Source organism: Buceros rhinoceros, unplaced genomic scaffold (assembly GCF_000710305.1).
Source record: "Buceros rhinoceros silvestris isolate BGI_N320 unplaced genomic scaffold, ASM71030v1 scaffold10142, whole genome shotgun sequence".
Taxonomy (NCBI): Eukaryota; Metazoa; Chordata; class Aves; order Bucerotiformes; family Bucerotidae; genus Buceros; species Buceros rhinoceros.
The window spans coordinates 43862-58172 of record NW_010400704.1 but is presented as its reverse complement, the minus strand read 5'-3'; the positions used below and the strand labels follow the sequence as shown (position 1 = coordinate 58172).

At 38.7% G+C, this 14311-nt stretch overlaps 1 protein-coding gene across 1 annotated transcript in view; it reads left to right on the top strand.

The window, feature by feature from the left end:
- Positions 1 to 230: 230 nt before the first annotated feature.
- Positions 231 to 14311, top strand: part of RIC8B (RIC8 guanine nucleotide exchange factor B) — a gene marked incomplete at its 5' end in the record, with an annotated part of 32307 nt that continues 18226 nt past the window's right edge. Inside the window, 3 exons of the mRNA XM_010131982.1 lie at positions 231 to 278; positions 10369 to 10977; positions 13882 to 13976. Of these exons, the coding sequence (XP_010130284.1) occupies positions 231 to 278; positions 10369 to 10977; positions 13882 to 13976 (752 nt within the window). The remainder of the gene's footprint in view (positions 279 to 10368; positions 10978 to 13881; positions 13977 to 14311) is intronic.

The following is a 14311-nucleotide window of genomic DNA, read 5'->3' as shown; positions in this document are numbered from 1 at the left end:
TCTGCACCACAGGTAATTGTGAAATTGTTAGCTGGAGCCACTTATTGAAGCTCTTGCTGTTGGGTAGAATGGGGAAAGGACATGAGATGACATATGGTTATGGCCTTATTATCTGAGGCTGGTTTTAATTGGAATTCTGAAGTGTTGCAGTAGCTTTGCAGGTATTTCATACTTAGCAGATGATGTTCGTGTAACAATTTCAAACTCTCATTTTTTTTTTTTTTTTACAGAATCGAACCGTTTTCAGATTTGATCCAGCAGATGAAGACAAAAGAAAGGTAAGTAGTATGTAATGGCAAGACCCTTTCTTTCTTTTCTCTGATTAGTTTTTTGACTGATTTGCTTGTTTATTCGGAAAATGTTCATTAGTAAGTGAGGCTGCATCTTTCCACTATTTCTGAAATAAATTCAAATCTTTAAATCAGAATCGCAAGGTTCCTGTAAAGAACACTTGTCTCAGATTGGACTCACATCGATTCATTCCATGATTTTATGCAAAAGCTAAATATTTTCAGGTATTAAGTCTTTTTTTTGGTAGAAAAAAGGGGATGTGAAGTCTGTGCTTTGCATTTACAAACCTATCAGTTACGTGGGCTGTAATCTTAAATTATGATTCTTTATTGCATAGATGACTTGAAGACCTCTTAGCTTGGCTTTATCTATGGCTTTACTCAAAGCTGATGTTCAGTAATGACATGATGGACAATGTGTGTCATTTTTGATCTATAGAAGAACTCAGATGAAATCTTGATTTGTTTTTCTTACTCTGTTTGTCTTCCCCATCCCTTCCACCTCTCTTTACATTGAGAGTGATAAAGTGTCTAGTCTGGAAAACTGAATGCTAAGTAGATAGCATAAGAAAGGAGAATAGATGAGAAGCCAAACTGGCCAAAGCTAAATAAAGATAGTGAGCATTTGGAGCGGGGTGTAGGGTTTTCTCTGTGTCGTTGGTTGTTGGGTTTGGGATTTTTTTTAACAGCTTTTCAACTGCACGTACTCAATATCCTTAGTATCTGTAAAACATTGAGCACTCTGATCCTTCAGTTAAGGTAAAAAATAAAAATGCTTTGAATTGAAGGTAAGATAGTATATGCTCTTGCTAAGAGCAAACTGCTGAAATTGTCACCAAAAATAATGGGGGTTGCTCGAAGACTGCATGATTGTAGCCTCATGCTATTTCAGAAACAAGTTCAAGGTTTTATTTAGTAACACCAAAACAACGCTTGAGTTGATAGTATTTGCAGTTCTACTGCTATTAACTTAGAATGATTGCAGTGAAAGAAAGGTTAGATAATGGGTCACAATCCATAATGATGTTACGTAATAGACTTGAAGTTCAGGTATGGGGGCAAATACGGAGGGTCTTCAGGACTTTTTCCTTTGGTTTGTAGTGCTGTTGGAAACTTGCCATATAATCTGATGAATGCAATACATACTTCTTAACAGTCTCTTGCTGCACGTTAGGTTTGTTCATGCCTAGGCATAGATTTGCTCTTAGTTATTTCCTCCAGGAAGTTTCACAGACTTTGTTGTAAGTCATTTATGTATTTGCAAGACTGCCAGTAAAAGATCAACAACAGCAATGTATTTCTTGGCCTTCACACACAGCTTCAGTCATGACCTTACAGTTACAGCAGGGCTGTGTCTATAGTGTAATTGTATGGTAACTTAGGTGTAACTTGTGCTTAACACTTTTCTAGGTTGGATACTACTGGGGAGAGGACAACCCGTATGCAGCAGTACCACACTGTAAATTATGAAAGGCCAAAACTATGACTTGACTGTAGAAGCTGGGTAAATCGCACAGCAAAAGTTGTTCTGCCATAATACGGCTATCAAATTGTGATACTTAGGCTGTAAACTAACTAAATCAGCAGTGAGTTTGTGATACTGAGCTCCAGGAAGAAAGTTGGTTGTGTCCTCCGGAAGGCAGGAAGAGAGGTAACGCCATCAAGCTTGTCAATCTGGACGTAGTCACAGGACTTTAATTCTCACAGGATGATTAAAAACCACAAGATTGTAATGTGGGCTGTTACTTGTCTTTTAGTTTACTTATGTACGTGTCTGCATTGGCTTATGTGATGGGTGCTATGGATATAAATCAGTTGGCAACCTGTGCTGCACTAGGATCTACTTGGATACTGGGCAGATCAAGTTGGCCTGTTTTCAGTTCATGTGTGTGGACAGTATAGAAATGGCCAACCAGAGGTAAATGTGTTCTGGAATATCAGTTGAAATTAAGGCAGTGTGGTTGCTTCAGAGGAGCTTAACCAGGTCTTGGAAATCTAAAGTATTTATTTGTCTCAACCAGCCAAGAACTTCTTGAAAGTGTTTTGCTAGAAAAGGTTGGGAACTGCGACACTTCAGCCTGGCATTCTTGACACACACGGTTGGTTCTTCAGGTCAGTGCTGGAATCAGCTCCAGAAAATGAGTATCTGGTAACTTGACTGGGCAGTCACCTTAGAGAGAGGTGTCGGGCATAGTGTCTCCCTCTCGATGTGGCACAGTGAGCACTTCAAGACTCACACATCCTAATACAAAAAGGAAGGGGTTTTTTAGAATCAGTTTCTCATCATTGAATAGCTTTGTTCTCCATTATTTATACCTTGACAGGTCCAAATCCTGCTTTTGAAGTAGCAACACATTTGTGCTATTTACAGACTTAAAATGGTAAGAAAATCACAGCTCTTTGTGTGTCCTGGAAACGTCTGTCAGTACGTGGCATTCCGCAAGTGGAAGGAGCTACAGCACTGTTTGGCTAGATGATAGAACAGAAGTAAGTCTGTCCAAGATAGCAAGCAAGACTGACTTTTTAAATTGGATGAAGGTGCTGAGTTTGGAGAAGGAAGGGGGAAAAAAAGAAACAGCAGCCAAATGTAAGAATATTACTCGTAAGCCATATTTCTTACTTGAAATGGTAGGGTCTTCATGACTGACATATTTGCTCTTCAACTCCTTCTGTCTTGTCTCCTCTACCTCTTGTAGTACTTAAAACATCTGGTTTCTACTCTGCTGGCTCTGGCTTACTGTGTTGGCTCACTCCGGTAATATAAATCTTTAAAGTGTGAGATCAGTTTTCTTGATTTATTGTTCAGGTTCAGTTTGCACATAATGGATCAAAAATTCAAGACCCCCCTTAATGGGAAGAAAATCACCAAAAGAGTCTTTTCCCCTGCTTTGCTGGATGTTTAAAGGTGTTGAAATAGATGATAGTAAATCATATCAGATGTATTGTGGGACTTTCCTAATTAAATTCATCATGTGGGGACATTCCTTTAAGCTGTGGACTGTACCATATCTGAACTTTGGAAGGACAGAAGCAGTAAAGTGCGCTGATGGAGGAAGATGTTGTCATGTTCTAAATCTCGGAAGAACCTCATTATTAGATAGTGCTGTTGTCACTGCGATGCTTCTGGGAGGTCTGAAAGTTCCTGCAGCTGCAAAGACATGGAACTTTTCTCCTCCCAGTAACTTCCTTGCAAGTTTTTAAAGCCTGCTAGTGAGTGTCCTATAAAAATATTAGGCTCAAAAGTTCCTGTGGGCACACTATTTGGTATCTTAGTATTAATCGTTGTTATTCTGACTTTACTGAAACCGCTTAAAGGAGTACCAATCTGCAAAACAAGAGGAGCTACTAATGAAGTATCCTTCATTGATACCATATCCTTCATTAATACTGTGTATTTGTTCCAATTCCCTCTGGTCCTGCCCGCTCCCACCCAACATTTTTCAGTCTTTACATCTCTCCAGGTTTATGTCAAGCAATAAAACCCGTCTCTCCTTTTAAAACCTTTCTTTCACCATTGGGTTACAGAGTTTATAAAGTGCTTCCCTGCTCCCTGTTCAGTAGCGGGAGGCGAGGAGGGCTGCTATGAGCCGCTGTGCAGGATTTCACCTTTCTGTGACTCCAAACCTAGTGTTTATTCCACCGGATCTGACAACAGAGTACTGTGGGTGCTCCTACCCTTACCTGTGGAGTGCCATCTAGCCTAAGCTCTCACATGTCCAAACCTGTGACTTGGACCTTTGCCATGTCAGAGCTGGCGGGCTCCTGCCAAATAGGCCAACCTCTCGCTATCAATAAGGGCTGAACAATGAAATTTTGAAGTTTAGCAGACTGAATCCTCAAGGAATACAAGCGTACACCTTCCCTCCCCGCCCACATCTGTCCACAAAAACTAAGCAAAAATTGAGCGTGGTCTTTTCCGAGGAGGTTATCTAACTGTCCCATTGTTCAGCACAGTTGTTTATAAATGTTGGCTTGACTTCCAGAGAAAATGAAAGCTTGAACTAATGTTTCAAATACTCTTGGGCTTGCTTTCTTACTGCCTTGGATACTTAGCTCTGAAACCTAATAGCAGAGTAGAACAATTATTTTAATCTTTTAATGATGTTCCTGTTAGCAGAAATGACCAGCAATTCAAATTTGGTCCTGGAGTGGCTTATCTCTGCCTGCGAAAACATAGTTCCTTTTTGGCTTTCTGCAACACTGATTTGCACAGTCTGCTGAAAATACAAGAAAAATGTAAAATGCTTTATTTTGCCTTGTATGAGATAGAGAGGGACTTGTGTTTTAAGGGAAGCTTCTGAATAACTTTGAGACACACAGAAACTTGTTGGAAAAATTTATGTGCGGTTTATTATTTATTACTACTAAAATTCCTTTCATCTACCTGAAAATTGGGTAGTCTGCTGTGAATCTTCAGGATTGTAGTAAAGTAGAAGGGAAGTTTGAGGAATAGACAGCAATACAGGTGGGGTAAACAAGCGCAGACCTATTTGACCTGTTGGTGAACCACAGTTCCTTGGAAACTTTGTGTTTGGCGGTACAGTTGATTTCATTAACCATTCTTACCACCGAACAACTGCAGAACTAAGTTGAATTAAGAACATACTTCTCATGAACCCCTAGAGACAATTTAATTAAAATTGAAATTTGAAAATTATTAAAAACATGGTTCAGAAGACGAAGTGAACTGGAGGGACTTAAGCCAATGCAGGAAAAGGGAAGTATGGCCTGGTACTGCTCATGATGTTCCCAGTCTCCTAAATAAATGATGTGCTCTGGCACATAATGCTTGGTGAGGCCAAAGATACAGCAGCTTCTGGTTCACCCATGCTAAAAGACTGAGCAAGCACTTACCGTTAGGTCTGTGACTTGTCTTTTCCAACAATCAATGAAGAGTGGGGAGGACTCATTTGATCACTGTGAACAGTTCTTGGTTTTGTTTAAATTAAGCCTGAGAAGCGTAGTAAGGATTTTGTAAGTCTGACATGCTCATATTGCTCCCTGTGTGCTAATATCGCTGATAGCACTTGCTGTTCACTCAGTGTGGATGTGTTATGCCTTGAAACGTACAAAGAAGTTTGAAGAACTTTGATCTTGAGAATTGAGTGAAGGTGATACAAAACCAAGTGTGCCTCCTGTGTTCTAATACTGTAGAATTTCTGTTCTTGACGGACCTTTTTGGCAATTTTGTTACTGATATGCTCTGTGACTGAGGAAAGTGGAAAATGGGAGCAACATGTTATTTCTAAGTCAATTTGACAACAGGTTGGGTTTTTTTCCCCTTGCTTTAATTTAAACCTGATTGCTAAGAAGTGTACCTCTCCTGGTACTTACAGCATCTGTGACATAGTTCAAAATAAAGTTGCAGAAAAGGAGAGATAAAGTATGCACTCTCTTTCTGTAATGTTTAGCAGAGCTTTTGTTGATTACCTTTGAATTGCAGCTTCTCTAGCACTGAATAATCTATGTCTAAATTAAGTGCTATATTCAGTAAAGCAGTGATGTTTGCTTGGATTTGGATACTGGCAGAATGGAGACTATGTTCTCTTGTTCCTGCTCTTATCTGAAGGCCTGTGTAAGTAGAGAGAATAGTTTGCCAAAGAGGAAGAAGCAAATAAAGGGAAATTGTCTTCTTTTCTTACCAAGACATTTATTACTCTGGTGTTGAGAAGCTACAGTAAATTCAGCTGACATAACATAGCCAAAGTTCAGTGGTCTGTGGATTGAAAAGAAGTGAATATAGGTCAAGTATGCTTTCTAAACATCTTCCAACACCAAGGAGGTAGAAAAGGACCTCACATGCAGGCATCCCAGGTCCAAAGAGTGAGATTGTGAAGGACCCTATTTTTCACAACCATATGGTATCCTCAGCTGAGGATGATCTTGGAAATTATAGTGCTCCCCCCTCCCCCCACTCTAAAAAGACTTTAAACAAAGATGGTGAAAGCCACTCAATAGGTCTGTGAGTGAGCGAGGGAGAAAATGCAGGTCTCTTGTATCTCAGGATAGTGCTTTTTTCTATAGGACTGTGTGGCTTCTTAGCATCAAGCATTTACGCTGCCAAGATAAAGGAGCAAAATGGAGTAATATTTTAATTGTCAAGGCAAGATGAGAAATAGATGTTTCTGGACTTTCTGTTTTAACACATGATTAAATTTTAGAATGTTTTACTGTTGTTCAAACTACAGCATAGGCAAAAGGAATGGTGTGTATTGCTCTGTCTTAACATTAATTAGCATGAAAGCTGGGAATTCTTGAATTTTAGAGAACTTAATGTATTTTACAATAAAAATTTAAAAATAATAGAATTTGCCTTGATTCTGTGGAAAAGTATATGAAGAACACTTCTTGATGAAAGTCAAAGTTCCTTCTGAATGTTGCAAGGCTAGAACTAAAAAAAAAAAAGAGATGTTAAATTCATACAGTAATTGTGGGGATAGCAATAAAACTAGGACAATCGTTATGTATTTTGTGAAAGGGGAGGTAACTTGCTGTCTGAATTCTTTCACTTGCTTTTATTTCCAACCAAATAAATAACATCTGTGACCCTTAGTTTATGCCTTGCTAATGGCCACAAGGGTGGTAGAAAAAGCACCACCTAAAGATTATGAAAAAGATAGTAATGCTTTTGTGGTCACATCCTTTCATGGTTTTCTTCCCTCTGTGCATCACTTCCCTCACGCCATCAAGGAGAAAGCAGACAATGTGCTGTATGGCATTTGGTTTTCATCATCTCCAAAGCAATTTCCCAATAGGATGAATTTTGTTTCCTTGCTTCAAAACTTTCCACTATAATCCACTGTTGTGGATTTCAACAGTATCATCAGTGGAGGTGTTGTAACTGAATGCTGGTTCCTTTAAAATCACTCCTGATGGCTCACCAGGGAACTCCAGAGATCTTTGTCAGCAGTTCCTATGTGCTTTCCACTTATGTGAGTCTTTCGTCTTAAAAAATCCTATTTTGCTGTAATGGCTAGGAAGCTTAGTAACCTGTTCCTCCGTGTGTGGTGGCTTAGTTGTTAATGTAGTATGCATAAGACTATATAATTAATGCTTTTAAAAATGAACTCTGATATTGCTGATACTGTGGAATCTTTTATACAGATGAGGTTTCAGGAACATGTAGGAAGTGAAGCACCTTACAAGCACACCGATGGTTTGTTTTATTAAAGTTGTAAGTAGGTTGCTAAAAATCTCGAACAAAAAAAAAAAAACTTGTGTTATATTTATTATCTGCCTTAGTACAGCTATTCAGAGTTACGACTCTTGTGTTGCTGCATTTGGCTAAGATTTGGAGCAATGAGATGATGGTTTTTGTAATCTTTAATTAAACTGCAAGGATAGTCTTCAAATGTATGGAGTGAGTGTTAGTCTTTTAACTCCCATGGCAAGTCAGTGGGAGTTTGGTGCCCTTTGGGTTCTCCCCTGCAGTGCTTTTGACATTTTGCAGTGACATTTCCATAGCAGCAGGTGGGTGCAACTTACGGGGGGAAACAAAAAAAAAAAACCCAAACAGTCTGAATTTGGGAGGATTGATCTCTTTGTAGTCAAATGAATGTTCAGGTTTTATCTGACTGAACTGAAGGCCAGAGCACCAGATGCAAGATGTGTATAAGCTCTGCTGCTAACAAACATAAGTGGAAACCCCCCCTTAATTTCAGTGGGTATTGATCAGATCAGATAATTTATGAAGTGATCCTTGGTATTTAAACTCCTAGAATAAACCTTCAGTGCTCTTAATGAAAAGTCAGATGTTTTTGTGCTGTATTTATTTACTGATAAGGCAGTCTGTCTGGCCCAGTATGTCTTTGAAGTGTTCATTCAGCATCTTGGTTTGGGGAAAGTTGGTAACCTGGCTTCTTGTGGTGTTGTTACGGTTCTGCTACACAGTTCCTGAAGAGAGGGAGAGTCCAGCTGAAGAACCAACTTTTGAATTTGGGTAAATTATTGGAGACCATCTTGTAACAGCTGATGTCAACAAGGAAGACCATAACTGCTAAGTCTAACTGCTGCTTTAGCTTGCAAAGCGAAGTTAATTGTATAGAAAACTCTCTTAACAATAGAAATAAAATTCTTGTAAGAAGTTGAGCTGTGACCAGGTAATTTGACTGTGGATCTAGACTGGTAATTTTTTGTTTCCTAGGCATTTTTTAAGATACACTTCAAAGATGCCACCTTCAGAAATGTTTAGTGGATGTCTAGTATACTATGTTCAAGTCAAGGGGTTATACAGATCTATGGGAGCAGCTTTAGGTTAATGTTGAAGAATTCTGAAAAATCTGTACTTGAGTATTCTTCATCCAGGTGCTTGTCTATGAAATTCTCACACCAAGTCTCTATGTGCCTGTATATACTGTTGCAGAGTCTATAATATTCTGATAAAGATGTTCATGTTGCCTGTGTGATAGTAAACGGTGGAGCTCACTCCTTGTTTTCTACCTCCTACTGGATTAATCTAGTCAGGGCTGTGAAGTAGTCATGGTCTTGGTTGTCTGGGTGGTGCTTTTGGGTGGGCTTCACCCCAGGACAAGCATTCTAGAAATCATATTGTGAGTTCCTACTGTCTGACATTGTTTACAGATTGTCTTTTAACATTGTTGAAGACTTGCGTTATTTTCTCCCTTATTCTTCTGGAGTGTCTGTTCTAGATTTGCTTTAGACTTAACCTTTTTTTAATTAGTTTGGCTTTAATTGTACGTGATCCCAGAAACAAAACTTGCTTGGATGTCCCAAGTGGAACTTTTGTTTTGAACTTTGAGTTAGGGTGATGTGCTGCTGTGTTCCCTGCCTTTTTCTTGTTGTGGTGGTGAAAAGTGCAGTTCTAGAGACCATTCCCAAAGAACTATTTTTTATTTTACTGGTATTCCTGTGCCTTTTTTTTTTTTTTGTCACTTATTGACTGAGACCACTGTATGAATCTCTGGTCCTAAGCAGACTTATGCACTAGGGCTATTCAACTCAGTTGCTACTCTGGCTTCTTTGGTAATTTATTTGTGACAGTGGTCAAGATGCAAAGCTTGAGGAGTAAGGAGAGGGGAGGATCTGTGTCCAGTGAAATACAATGCAGTTTGTATTGCCGGTTACCTGGGAAGTTCTTTGTAACTATACTTCTGGCTCCGGTACCCATGAGTAGTAGTGTTACCCTGAGCTTAAGGCATGAAAATCCTACAGAGTCCTCCCCCATCAAGCAATCTCTTCTGTCCTGTCCTTTCTTCCTTTTGATTGATCATCTGATTGTCTGTTTCTGTCTTATAAAAGGTGATTTTTCTGTAATTCAGATGTTACTGCTCTGACCTGCAGGTTCCTGGAATGTTGTATTTTCTCACGTGGCATTTGTATTATTAATGTTTACCCCTGCAGTCACGCTGGTATAAAGTATTGGTGAATTATTTTGACTTCAGGAACAATCTGTGTTAACAAAGCAGCAGTTTTGCTGGTTTGATAAAACTGGTGCAGCCGAAGTCTTCCAATAAAACTGCATTATGTTTCTATGTCAGAGGTAACATGTCTAAGAATCTCACTTAAAGGTGCGAGAAGCCGTAGGTTAGGTTGAAGTGGCAACACAAATTACGGCTGTTAACAAGCATGGAGTACTAATACTTGTATGTTGAGCAGCTCTTATTTTGGTTTGGTTTCCTTTCTCCCCACCTCCTGACTGAAACAACCTCAATTTATAATTTTACAGGTAGTGTAGGTGTGGCTCTAATACTTTGATGTCTTTTTAAAACCTTTCACTTCTCCATAGCCTTGTGACTCTGGCTACTCAGGTTTTCAGTTCTGATACGAAGAAAACTTTGTAACTGGCAGTGGTCAATAGCATCTGCCCTTTTGGCTTAATGCTTTTTGCCAGCATTGATGTATTTGGTTTGTATCCATGAGGAAAACTGTTTTTGATGATCTTTTGGGGGTCTTTTCCAATAGTTTGTAACCTGAAGAGCTAATACTGAGGACCTGATTTCTCAAGCCAAGGTAGCTGAAAACTCAAAAGTTATATGGAAGTTTAGGAGAAGTAGTTTCCTATTGCCACAATATTTTGATGCTAAAACTGTTCCTTTTTTGTTTGTTTGTGTTTGCATAGAAACTGTGTGAGGAAATTCTAAACATCCTTGAAAAAGACACAAAAACTTCATGCCAAGTTGCCTGCCTGGAGGCCCTCCGAATTCTATCCAGAGACAAGAAGGTTTTAGTGCCTGTAACCACGAAGAGGAACATGCAGATCCTTATGAGGCTAGCAAAGCTGGACACTGTGGAAGGTCCTTTGGAGACACCGTCTGAATTTCCCGTTATTGTAGAAGCTTTAAAATGCCTCTGTAACATAATTTTTAATAGTGCTGTTGCACAGAAGCTCAGTTTGGAACTGAACCTTGCAGCTATGCTCTGCAATCTTCTGGAAAAATGCAAGGACCAACAGTGCACTGATGACATTAAATGCTTTGATTTGCGTCTCCTCTTCCTCTTGTCACTTCTGCACACAGATATTAGATCACAGTTACGTCAGGAACTACAAGGGGTGCAAATTTTGACTCGGGCTTTGGAAAGTTCCCTGAGTGTAAGATGGACAGAAGAATATAAAGCAGCGGAAGATCATGACAGGCCTCCTCTATCTTTGCGAGAGACAGATTGTGCAATTGAGGCACTAAAGGCTCTTTTTAATGTAACACTTGACAGCTGGAATGTCCATAGTGAGGTAAGGCTTAGCCAAAGTGTTTTTTAAATTGGTTTCGTTTAGCCTGCAAGAGCAGAGCCACAGCCAGCAGGTGGATACAAAAAAGGCAGTGGTTGGCCAAGCCCCAGAGCAAGAATTTTGATACTTGACTTTTGCTGCTGTAATATGATTGTGTTTTTCAAAATAGCACTAAGGCTGAATTCTGATTGTCTGTACTGATCATCTTGGGCTTTCAAGAGATGTTGAGTCTGTAATGCTTACTGCCTTGAATACCAAAACAATTTCTTTGTTCTTACCACTTAGGCAGAAAATCTAATCCATGCAGTTTTTGTGTGTAATGGGAGAAGAGCTTGGATTATACAATGCAAGTTAGAACTCTTAAGTTTTCATATACAAAAATGCAAAGATGACTCTTTCATGAGTCTCCATTTCCAAAAGAAAATAAATGCCGTTCGCTAATAATTAGGTGGCTTGGAAAAACTTTTAATATCAGTGTGTCAGATGGCTACATCTCTGGAGAGTGTGAACTATAGCAATAGGGTAATAATTAGTGCTGAAAAGTCTCCCTGGTTTTCCTCAGTTTTTCTGGGCATGATGGTAAGCACATCAACTCTAATTATAACAAATAACACTGAAGAGAAAGTGATACTCTTTTTAATATCTTTATCTCCCATCCTCCCAACACCAGCTTTGGACTTGAGCATGATCTTTTAAGATGAGGTCAAGTATGAGAATCAAATGCACTTTCATTGTTATGAACAAGATTTATCTTGGGTTTTTTTATTATAACACTAGATCTATCTTTTTTTTCTTAGACAAATATGCTTCCTATGTGTTGCACCCCTAAATTTATAAACAGAAACAATAAGGATAACTTTTTTTTAATAACCTAAGTCTGTATTTCAGTAGTAGAATTATATAAGGAATCTTTCTTTTTAGTCCATATGGTGGTGTTAACTTTTCACTGGGCATTGTAAATATGCAGCATATAAAGCTAAGCAGACTTTTGCAGTAGTTAAAATTGACAAATAATTGTTCTCTTTAGTGCGTTGGACTAAAAAGCAAATAAGACATTAATTGTAACGTTAAGGAATGTAAAACTTGAGAAAAGTCTGAAGCTTATTCTTTGCTTTAAGAATCAAAGAATTTAAGAATCAAAGCAGCTAATCTTTGAATTTCAAGGCAATGTAAACAGAGGAACTTTTTTTTTTTTAAATTTTTTAGACCTTTATTATAAATAAATATTCCAGAGAAAGTTCTTTGTATAGGCAAGTGATTGATTTGGAGGTAGAAACTTGAGTGGAGAAAAATTACTCAAAGTCAAACATGTAGCACAGCTATGTGAATGTGTTTGCTAGTTCAGAGTTTGAGAAGTATCATCTTTGTGATCAGGTTCTTCTGTGTGGATGAAATAATGGCAGGTGTTAAGCTGGAAAATGAAGCTATATTACATGTTCGTCTCTTGAAGTAAACTCTTGATATCTGGATCTTGAAGTTGATATATTCTTACAGAGTACTGGGCAACTTGAGAGATGAAAAGCCCAGTTTACTGTAGAAAGGTGGGAGGGGGATGGCACACAGTTGTGGCATTACCTGATGAGGCTTCATAGGGCCACTCAGTGGAATGCGGTAGGTTTTGTCCCACAAAACTTCTTCCTAAAGAGCCCAAGCATGCAGCTGTCAGGAAAATTTCCTTCGGATTGGAGGAAATTCTGGTGTTAGTAATGTGTTTTTTTTCTTTGCATGAGAGTTTAAGACATTGTTGGTTGGGAGAAGCTTATTTTGTGTTTTGAGATAAAGCTTAGGTAGTAACTCTTTGCTGAAAGTTCCTAAAAGCAAGGAATCCTTAAATTAAAGAGCTCATTAGTAGTTGTAAACTGTTAGCCAGATATGTTAGGTGACATTCTGCTTAACAAGTATCCTCGTGGAAATATTGTTGATCTGTAAGAAGAGTAAACATCATGTTAATCAAATGGGCTGAAGCTGCAGAATTTGAAGAGATTACAAAGAGCACATGAGATGGAAAACAGAAGGAGAGCAGAGAGGTTAGGCATGTGGGTAGGAAACTAAATGGGATCCATCCTTAAGGGGGAAAGATTAATTTGAAACATCAGTATGTGATGACTGGAGATGGTTTCACAGCAGCGAAGCCAGACAAGAGCCACAGGTGGTACTGTTGGCGGATTTGGACGCCGAAGTTACGGAAGATGCATTGGGGTGCTTTGTGCTAGGTCAAACACGCCAGAACATGTGATGGATGCCAAGAAGAGCTAATGAAAACGGAGGAGGACAATGATAACCACAGTTAAATGATTGCAGTTACTGGTGTACTTTTGTGTGGCTGCTGTCTGATGGGAGATTGGAAGGCAGAATTGCTTGGAGAGAGCCAAAGTAGGGCAAATAAAGATGCTGAGAGTAGGGAAGTTATTAATGAAATGGAGACAAGGTATCAAGGGACCAGAAGCAAGTGAATTAGAAAAAGGAACAGACTGCGTGGGGGAATGAAACTGTCAGCAGCAAAAGGTCTAAATGAGGAGGCGGCAAATTAAATGAAGAACATAGGTAGTCTAAATGGATGAGGAGGAGGACAGGTGTAAGGAGGAAGGAAGATAGTAGTGATATTTTAGGAATAGTGATATGATGTTGAGCAAATGCTTGTAATGAGGTTTTCTGGTAGTGACGGCTCATTTAACTGGGAAAAAGTTCCCAGTGCCTCTTACCGGGCCTAGTGGAAAGGCCAGCATAGACAGTTATGTTGCATTAAGCATTCGGTGAACTCTGCAGTACAGTCCTTTAATTGATAGGGATGGATGTTATGATCTAATAGGTATTTTCCATCTTTAATTTTTATTATTCTAGTGACCTGAAACCCCCACTTGCAATCTTCAAAATGAAAAAATATCTTCATAATTTATATTTATATAGAATGAATCTCATCAATTTCGTTACATGGCTGCCATCCTTCGACACTGCTTATTAACCACGGGCCCTACTGAAGACAAAACTGAAGAGTTGCACAGGTTGGTAGAATTGCAGAACCAATCTATTTTAAGAGATTACTTATTTTTTTAAAAATAGGAAAAAAATTACTTTGCATAAAATCTGAAGTGAAAATCTGGGAAACAAAGAAAATTGTTAATTTTGAGTAAAATATTACTAATCTTTCTGATGAAAGTTGTCTGAAATACTGTTTAAGTACATCCACTGTTCCAGAGAGAAAGTGGCTGGCAAGATTTTTATTTTTGATCAATAATAATGAAGCTGACCTTTTTGAAATCTTTTGTGTGTGTGTGTGTGTGTATTTAATTGATGAAAATACATATGGAAGTTCTAGGGGTAGTGGAAATTGAAGTGG